Source organism: Pteropus alecto, unplaced genomic scaffold (genome assembly GCF_000325575.1).
Source record: "Pteropus alecto unplaced genomic scaffold, ASM32557v1 scaffold301, whole genome shotgun sequence".
In the NCBI taxonomy this organism is placed as follows: Eukaryota; Metazoa; Chordata; class Mammalia; order Chiroptera; family Pteropodidae; genus Pteropus; species Pteropus alecto.
This window is the reverse complement of record NW_006431043.1, coordinates 2,210,210-2,220,098: the sequence shown is the minus strand read 5'-3', so window position 1 is coordinate 2,220,098 and position 9,889 is coordinate 2,210,210. Positions and strand designations below refer to the sequence as shown.

Sequence of the window (9,889 nt, the reverse complement as noted above, 5' to 3'; positions counted from 1 at the left end):
TTAATTAATTAATTTATTTATTTATTTGAGTAATACAGCAACTCACCTGATAATTGCATACCTGTTAGTATAACATCAATTTGACTCTTTCAGGGACTATGGTCACCTTCTGAACCTTGTTGAGCTGGTGACAAAGTCTTTTCTTTTTTCCAAAAATGGTTGGGATACATCATTCCACATAATTATAAACTTCTCAAGAGCAAGATAGTGAATGCCATTGCTGCCTTTGTGAATTGATGACAAATTTGCTTCAGCTCCCTTAAAGAGAAGGCACTCACTAACTTTAGGAGGGACTTTTGGAGTATATGATCTTGAAGGATTCTTTTTGGCTTCTTAATGCTTTTATTTTACTAAGAATAAAATGCTGTTGGTATAAATACATATTTGAGAATCACTGCGGAAGAAAGAATTCAGTATTGAAAGGTGCTCTAACATTGCTACAATTTTCTTCTTCTTGTTTACTTTAGGCAATCAGACATTATTGGGAAAAGTTTTTTTCAAACAATTTCCTTGATTTCTCCATCATTTATTTTTGTAGTACTGGAAGCTTTTGTAGCTATGGATGACTTAATCTTAGTCCATACATGCTAAAAATAGCTTGGAGGTGTTTGACCCTTCCTAGCTGTGTGCCTGTCTATAAGAACAGAGCTTTAATATCTGTATCCTCAGATACAATTCATTTTCCTCCCTCTCTCCTTATGATCACTACTTAACTGTCACTCTTACCTTGACCTAATAAGAAATATGTGTTTTCTAAGTCAACAGATTTTTATTTGTGCCCTATAAATTCTCTCCACTATTCCCATTCTTGAGGAATAATTCAGACTCTTTAATTAAAGGATGTTGAAGAGAGTGACAAGAATGGTGAAAGTATATTGTCCACACAAAGAAAAATTAATAAAAGAAGCTAAAGAAGTCGAACCTAGGGAAGTAAAGGTCCAGCAGAATTATGGTAACTGTCATCAAACTTTTAAAGGACTGCTTTGGGGAAGAGAGATTAAAAGTGCAAAACTGGGGTCAAGGGGAAGACAAACAGTGAAATAGGAATGATTTCTAATAGTTACATTTTTTCAAAGGTAGAATTGGCTTCCCTGAAAGAGAATGTGAGCCAGTATAAGCTGATAGACCACTTGGGAATATGTTATGCTATAGTTTAATTGTACAACATTTAAGTTACTTTTAAGCCTGAGAAGCTATTTCTATCCTTTCATTTGTACAATATTTCTCCTTCATTGAATGAATACATGGTTAGAGAAAGAAACAATCATATTGCTAGCTGCTGCTTATCTTTCCTGCTACGTCCCCCCAAAGTAGACAATTTTAATATTGTAGTTACCTTGACAACAGAGGTTTCTGTTTTAATAGCTTTCAGTAACATTATTCAAAGGAAATCTTTTGCCCAATAAAGTGAGGGGAATAGTCTTCAACATTCTCTTTCTATTTCAACCTCAAGGAGTCTAGAAGTAAACATGTACCTTGAAACTAAATTCATTGTAAATTTCCTTAGTAAGAGAACATCAGTGTATTCGTTCCAAAAACTAGAAAGTTTTCACTTAGCATAATATAAAAAAAAGTTTATCTCTTGTAATAGACATGAAAAATTTCACCAACTAAAAGGCATGACTCAAATTTTACAATTATCCTTAATTTCAAACAATTCATATATGTATTTATATATACTTTAACCCTGTGTGAAAGGTTTTGGGGCTGCTGTGGAATCAGATTTAGTGCAGCAGATGTTCCACTCAACCACAACCTATCATACTTGAATTATTGTTAATAAATAGTAATTGAATAATAATTCATTAATGAACAATTAATGAATTATTATTAATCATGGAAGGATCTTACACATGTAAAAGTTATCCAAGGCAGAAATAAAAGTCAAGAAGTACTGAGATGGGGAATCCATCAGATATAATTATTATACTAAAGGAATAACTTTCCAATAAGGAAAAAAATCTTGAACTTAAAACAATTAAAGTTATTTTTAATTGATTTGCCTCTTTCTAATAACAATAAATAACATTTAATTAAATACTTCCTGTGTACAGGCTTTGTGCCAAACTCTTCACATTTCTTGTCTTCTTTCATCCTTAAAACACACTGAAGAGTTGATACTATTATTTTCCTCATTCCATGTATCAGGAAATTGAAGCATAGGAAAGTTAGATACCATGCCCTAGGTTATATAGTTGGTATTAAAGCAGAGTAATAAATCCAAATTCGACTTTAGAGTCTGAGCTAGTCACCCATCCACTGTGTTAGCTGCCTTCATGGCTCGAATACTAATGTGATTATTTTATTTAAGGTAAATTTGTGCAGAAAAACAAATTTTAATTTTTTTTGGTTCCAAATTATTTTCCTCCTATTATAGGTTTCAGTTGACCACTCAAGCTTAGAAGGTTATACTCACCCCGTTTGTGAAGGAGAATGCTGGCATGCCGACGTCCATTTCCATTTTCAACATAACAAGAGTAATTTCCCAAGTCACCTTCTTGTACAGAGTCTACAATTAATGAGATGGAAACTTCCTGTTCCCCAAGATGCTCCTTGAGAATTCTAAAATATAAAGCAAAACGAAACAAAAAACCCCACACAAACATACACATACATGAAAAAGAAAAAAAAATAGAAGAATCTGAATCTGACGTGAAAATACCTACAGTATTTGTGCTTCAAATTTGGCTTTGGATTGATGCTATCTTAATTAAATTATATCTTGCCCTCTTACTTCTAATGAATAAGTTTGTCTTTGTAGATGCTAATGAAGTTGCAGTTAATTATCTCTCTTAGCAGAACAATCACACTGTCCTAATAAAGAGGTGAGAGAGACCTTGAAGAGAAGTTTACAAATTGCTTTCCCTTTAAGAAGACAGAGGATGTAAAAGTGAGATAAGAAATTCTAATCTCTTAATCTGGAGAACTAATTATATATCAAGTTAATAAAAAAAAGGAAGAATAAAACATTTCTGAGTTATTTTGATATTTCAGTTGAAATCTCCAGCCTGGCTTTTTTTTTTTTTTTAATAATACAAATCAATTGCCTATTTTTAGAGAAATTTGAAATTATAAACCTGTAGACTAAGCGTTCCGATGAGTGTTTAATTTTGACATTTAAAGTTAATGGTAAACACTCACTAGTCTCATTGTCAAAGATTTTAACAATCTTTCAGAGCAAATAGAAATCTTCAAGGTAAAGCTCCCTTTCCCTGTTTGAAAAGTTTCCACTTCTACTCTCTCACTTGTTTGTTAACTCATCTCTGCACAACACTTCTTAATACAGAATTAAAGAAAAATATCTTTCTAGAAGCTTCCCTGAGCACCCACAAAATGAGAGAGGGGAAAAGTTAGGAGATTTATTGTCCTTCCTTAACTTTAACATTTCAAAATGTATGAGTAAAAGATAATAGTGAAGTTGTAAACATGAAAAATGGCAGAGGAACATTTTAGTACATACTGGAGATTGCCCATCTGAGCATTTCAGAACCCAATTGGAGTTTAAGATTCTTGTGTATTTGTTGCTAGAGAGAAAAAGGTCCTAGTAGAAATAACCTTATATGACAGTTTTATATGTTTTTATATTCTAATGAAATCTTTTTCTCTTATATATTTGATCAAGTTTTAAAAGTTCTCACATTTAAAAGTGTCCTCCCCCAAGAAGAGAAACCTTGGTTAAAATGCTCATACACACCCAGATGTGACCTTTAGATGAGAGAATGTTTACAAATGATCAGTATTTTGATTCAGTTATAACAATTATATTAATATACTTGCTTATTTACACTATGATTAAAAATGAGTATCTATGCCCAAGTGAAATTTTAGTCATAGTTGAATAACTCAATACTTAAAAGTAAATGAACGAATTAACAAATTGTTTTTTAAAAAAGAGGCTGAAGCAGTATACCCTCAAATCTACGGTATTTTCAATGGTTGTTCTCTATCATTATCACTATATTACTATTTAGACTTTATAGTCAAACTAAAAAAGATAATGAAAACATTTTGTGTATCCTTTATCATTCATATCAAGTGCGTTATAGTCTACTTGATTCCTCAAATATGAAAAAATATAAAAGGAAATGACAGATTGTGTTGGGTTGAGTCCTGGTACCTTGTTACTATTTCCTCTTAAAGATTAAAAACAAAGAGCTCTTACAAACAAAAGGCACAATATCCTATTTTCCATATTTGATGGTATTTTGGTCTGCCTCATACTCAGTACATTCCTCAATGAAAATTTCCTTTTTATTTCCTTAAATTTTTTGCAAATGGCATTCATGTTTTGCAACTTCATAGCCAGTCAGTGTTTTTTCTCTTTGCAATATTTTTTTATAAATGTAAAACAAAACAAAAATCCTTTTCTTTTAGCTTTCTATTTACTAACAGGGCAAATGTTAATCTTGACTATACAAGTTAAAAGAAAAAGAATATTTTACCTAATGTCACTTTCCCAAACTCGATTTTCATCCAGATCCTCAATAAATTTTTCTCCTTTCATCCAGTAAATTAAAGGACTGACATCACCACTGTACCCAAAGAAAGCTCTGCAGGTTAGATTAGCTGAGTCACCTGTGGAGAAAAGTGATAGCAATATGTTATAAAACTATTTGTATGCTCTTATTTTAGGCAAACTGGCAGGTAAGATTTTAGTCACTTCATTAACATAATATTTTTCTAAAATAACATTTTTCAGGTATTTTCAATCTTTGCCAAATTTATAAAATATGTGCTTCTGACAGCTTTAGTGAAATGAGAGTTACCTAAGAGATTTTGAAGAAGACTGGTCAGTTGTTTTATAGAAGGTTCTTCCATTTAGATTTGCCTGATGTTTTCACATGATTAGATTAGGCTATAAATTTTTGGGAAAGGTACTACAGAGTGATATGCCCTTCTCAAAACATGATATCAGAGAGTACATAATGTTGATAATTATAAGATTTTATAAGGCAGTTGGAAGGCGGTTGGAAGATGTTTCTCTGTCTTGAGTATGGAAACAAAATCTTTGGATGGAAAAGGAAATGAACTGTAAATCCAGGCTCCCCCCCAAAAATTATTAAATATTTTTACTATATAAGGAATAATAATTGAATTAAGAAAACCTATACATGCTCAGGAAGAAAAAGCACATTAAAAACAAGTCATGAGAATAATATTAGGGATTTTTATTAGATGTAAAATCAATGATACTATTGTGGAGATTACTTTCTTTCAGTATTCACCTCAGGAGAGACAACTCTAATGATGATTACAGACTGGCTGATTACTTAATAAGGTAAGTGGAGGTCCCTGACTGTAGGGTGGAAGTGCATCTAATGCCTGCAGAAAGTAAGGTTTATTTTTGGACAGGTTATGTCATTTTGAAAACACCTAGTTTACCCCAGCCTCAGCACCATTAGCTAACTGAAATAGTCTAGTATATACTAGTTTTAAAATCTTGCTGCTTCCAAGTAGAACTAGAAAATGGGGGGTGAGGTAGCGACTTGTAAAGGCCCACTCCACTTGGATTGGGGCAAGGGAACTCTCAGGGATGAACACTATATGAGGAAATGAAAACTAGGCCTTGGTGACACATTTGTTAGCATCCAAAGTAAGCAAACTTTCTTAATTTATAACCTCCCGGGAGGATTCTAGAGGATCTGACAACTCTATGACTTTAAGGTACAAAGAAGGCCATGCCTGAAGACTGGAAGTCTCAGAGCCAAGACATGAGTTAATAGTGAACATTTGAAATTGTGCTTATGAGTGATTTTACAATATAAACCCAGAGAAAAGCATAATGAGCTTAGATGCACTTTTTCTAAGCCCTGCCATGGGTATACCTACATATGAACTCTATTCTGCGAGTTCCACGACAAGATAATTTTTACTGTATAAAATCAATATTATCTCAATTATACCCACTGTGTAAGAACAGTTCATAAATAAATTTTGTTCTTCAAATACTTCTAAGATGGCATGATATAACCTTCTCCTTGTATCTTATCTTTATGTCTGAATGTTCTCCAAGTAAGTGACTTCTCATGAACTTTGATTCTATATATGATAGTTATCATTAGACCAGATAACACAAGTCCTGAAAATGTCTACAAGCTTTTAAGAAGCAAAATGGAGCTCCAAGTAGGTTCATTATTAATTTTTGTACATAAACATTTTCTAAATATTCTAATGTGGAATCCCCCTTCCTTTGGAGAATATTTACAGTACAAAATGGATAACTAATTGTTAATCTTATTGATTGGAAATCAACTGCAGATTTCTATGGGAAGTATCAATCCAATGTTACAAAACAATTTTAAATCCAATATTCTTTGCTTATACATTTTTATAAGAGTACTAGCTTTAATGCAACTGCATTACTTATTATAATGTTAAGATACTCATGAATTCAACAGTAAACCTCAAAATACTACATGGTGTGATGATTAGCATCCTATGGCAACAGAATAAACATACATTAGAGTGTTATAAATTTTAATGTCAATAATTTACAAAATCTGTCTTTTAAGGGATCAAGTTTTCTTTTTCAGGTGGAAGTTAATGACTGGAACTCATAAACAGAAATCTCTAGAAATTGCCTAATTTTCCATTACAGTTTTACTAAATATGGGGGCTTATGAATAATATCATGCCATTTCCAACTCAGTCTGACACTCTTCAGTAGAGAAGTCAATTTAATCTCTCATGGGGACCTGAATTTCTCTCCTGCCACAATCCTACCTTCCCAGATCAAGTGATTTTCCATTACCTAATTCTTCATTTCTTTCACCTGCTGGCCTTGTGTTGCCACACCTAGGAAATGGCTCCTGCACCCATGTAAGAAATGATTTGCTTTGCCAGCTATCTTTGCTCACCTGGGCTTTGACTATCTACCTTGCCATGAGCTCCAGCACTGAGTATTTGCAGTGTTATGGGGGTACCTAGTGGAACTCTATCCAGACTTGGATTGAGCTTCCTGTGGGTCAGAGACTAAAATTCATGGAAGGAATTAAAAGAAAGTGGAGGGAAAAATAGAATAGCACCCCAGGAACAGAGGAAAGAGCATGAGAGAATGCCAGAGAACTTTGGAGGAAGTAAATAATTTCAGAGTGGCTGAAGCTAAAGTGTACTTGCAGTGTGGGGATGGGAGAGGTTTAGGGAAGAATAGAGCACTGATGAGGCCAGAGCAGTGGCAGCCCTCTCCTTCTATGTAGGCCATGTTGAAGATTTCAGACTTCGTTTAACTGCAATGTTAAGCAGGTTTCAAGGAGACTGACATGATTATGTCTGCATTTAAAAAAAAATCACTTACTGTACTTGCAAAACTTGGATTAGATCAGAGAGAATCAAGATGGCTTGAAAATGTTACAATATTTTGGAATCATATAAGGAATAGTCATTGCAAAGATCAGATTATTTCCACATTATTTCTTAGTAGGATAAACCATAGATGATAGTAGTGACTACAGATCAATATGCTTTTAATCATTGTGATAATGAGGAGTGTTTCAAAGCAGAAATTAAATAGAAAGCCTGATAAATTAGAAAATATATTTATAGTTTACATCCATGTGTGTGTATAGTAGAGGAGAGAGGGAGAGAGAGACAGAGAGAGAGATTGGGGAGTTGCTAGCTGCTTCTCAATACTTTCAGGATAGAAAATCAACTTGAGAAGAGCTCTGTTCTGTGAAGAGACTTGTGAGTAGTTTCTCTTAATTATGTCTATTTGTGTGACTGAGCAAAAGGCACCACTACTTATGCATAGGTCTGCTAGCAAGAAAGGACACTAGGAGCCCATAGGGGTCAATCCTAAGAGAAGGCCAGGTGAAGTCAGGCTCATACCTGAAAATACCCAACTGCTTAAGTGTTCAGGAAGAAAGTTGTGTCTACTCAGTACTTTTAATTTGGGAAATAGTGGCTAATCATATGAGTGTCAGAGAGCTGTGATCTTGGACTCAAAGTATGTAATGCCTGTGTTTGAAAGCAGGAATAAAGAACTATCATCCCTTCCCCTCAGGTTGAATAAGAACCAGGAACTGATAGAAATTCATGGGGCAGGGTGAGGCCTTTGGAGAGATGATGCAAATAAGGACCAAGAGAGATTAATATGGATAAATAGGAAAATTTGAAAAATAGAATTTGGAAATTTTATTTAAGTTCATTAGACAATTAGGAAATAGGAATTAGGAAAATAAAAATGAAGTGACTGTGTTTGTACCTTGGGCTAATGAAGCAGGGCATGCCAGTTATGTTTTTTTTTTTAATTTAGTTTTTAGTTAAAAATTATTGGGGTGACATTGGTTAACAAAGTCAAATAAGTTTCAAGTGTATTGTTCAACAGACAGTCATATATATATTGCATTGTGTGTTCACCACCCAGAGTTAGATTTCCTTCTGTCACCAAATAGTTGACTCCTTTTACTCCATCTACTTGCTCCCCCACTTCCCTCTGGTAACCACTAATCCATTGTCCATGTCCGTGAATCTGTTTGTTTGTCATGTTTGTGGCATTCAGTTTTATATCCCACATGAGTGATTTTAGCATCTGAGTTTTAGGAGTAGTCTATCTATGATTTATTTCATATTCTCATGCTTTTCAATTGTATATTATTTGCTTTACATTCTTCTCATTGCCACCTAATATATTGCTCCTCATCCATTAAGTCCCAACACTAATAGGAACTCTTCTAAAAGACTGACTTGGCTTTTCTAGGAATAAATAATCAGTCACTCTGTCTTCTCTTCTCATAGCCCTTGGAACATATCCGTATTTTATCATAATATATTCCTTACAATATTTGGTGTGTTTGCATGTCTGACCCAGCAACTAGAGCATTCATTCTCCAAAGGCAGACATTATTTACCTTTGTTTATTATCAGGATCCATTACGATGTCTTGAATATATTAGGAACTTAATAAATAATTTCAAATTAATTAATAACCTGCTTAATATATCTTGAACTTGCTTTCTTTGCTTCATTTTATGAAGCTTCATTAATTAAAGGTTACATGTCTAGAGTCTATCTCAACAGGTCAAGTCTACCTTGTAAGTAGCCTTCAATGTTGCATATGCATAGTCTCATCATTCAGATATGATTTCACTTGTGGGCTGGAGGCAGTTCATACCAGCTATTGAGAGTCAATTACTACATTTTCAGAAATTCTGCAAGCAGGTTGTTAAACACAGTCATTATTTAAAATTAAATTACAAAGAATGCAACTAGACTGTTGTCTATCACCGCACACCAAAATTAACTCAAAATGGATTAAGGACCTGAATATAAGACCTGAAACAATAAAATTCATAGAAGAAAACATAGGAACTAAGCTCAAGGACCTTAGTCTTAAAGAGGATTTTATGAATTTGACCTCAAAGGCAAGGGAAGGAAAAGCTAAAATAAATGAATGAGACTACATCAAACTAAAAATCTTCTGTTCAGCAAAAGAAATCATCAACAAGGTAAAGAGACAACCATCTGAATGGGAAAATATATTTGCAAGCAACACCTCCAATAAGGGCCTAATATCCGATATATACAAAGAACTCATATGACTCAATAACAACAAATGATCTAATCAAAAAATGGGCAGAGGACTTGAACAGACACTTCTCCCTTGAGGACATACAAATGGCCAACAAAAATATGAAAAGATGCTCAACATCGCTAGCTATTAGGAAAATGCAAATCCAAACCACAATGAGATACCATCTCACACCTGTTAGAATAGCTATAATCAACAGAACAATTAATAACAAATGTTGGGTAGAATGCGGAGAAAAAATAATCTTCATATACTGCTGGTGGGATTGCAAATTGGTACAACCACTATGGAAAACAGTATGGAGGTTCCTCAAAAAACTAAGAATTGATCTACCATATGATCCAGCAATCCCTCTACTGGGTA

The 9,889-nt window shown here is 33.7% G+C and overlaps 1 protein-coding gene across 2 annotated transcripts in view; it reads right to left on the bottom strand.

The window, feature by feature from the left end:
* IL1RAPL1 (interleukin 1 receptor accessory protein like 1) overlaps nt 1–9,889 on the bottom strand; it is a 1,242,120-nt gene that overhangs the window by 35,674 nt on the left and 1,196,557 nt on the right. For both annotated transcript variants that reach the window (XM_006905511.3, XM_015595605.2), the window contains 2 exons: nt 4,443–4,575; nt 2,417–2,562 (listed from right to left, as the gene is read on the bottom strand). In XM_006905511.3, coding sequence (XP_006905573.1) covers nt 2,417–2,562; nt 4,443–4,575 — 279 coding nt within the window. The remainder of the gene's footprint in view (nt 1–2,416; nt 2,563–4,442; nt 4,576–9,889) is intronic.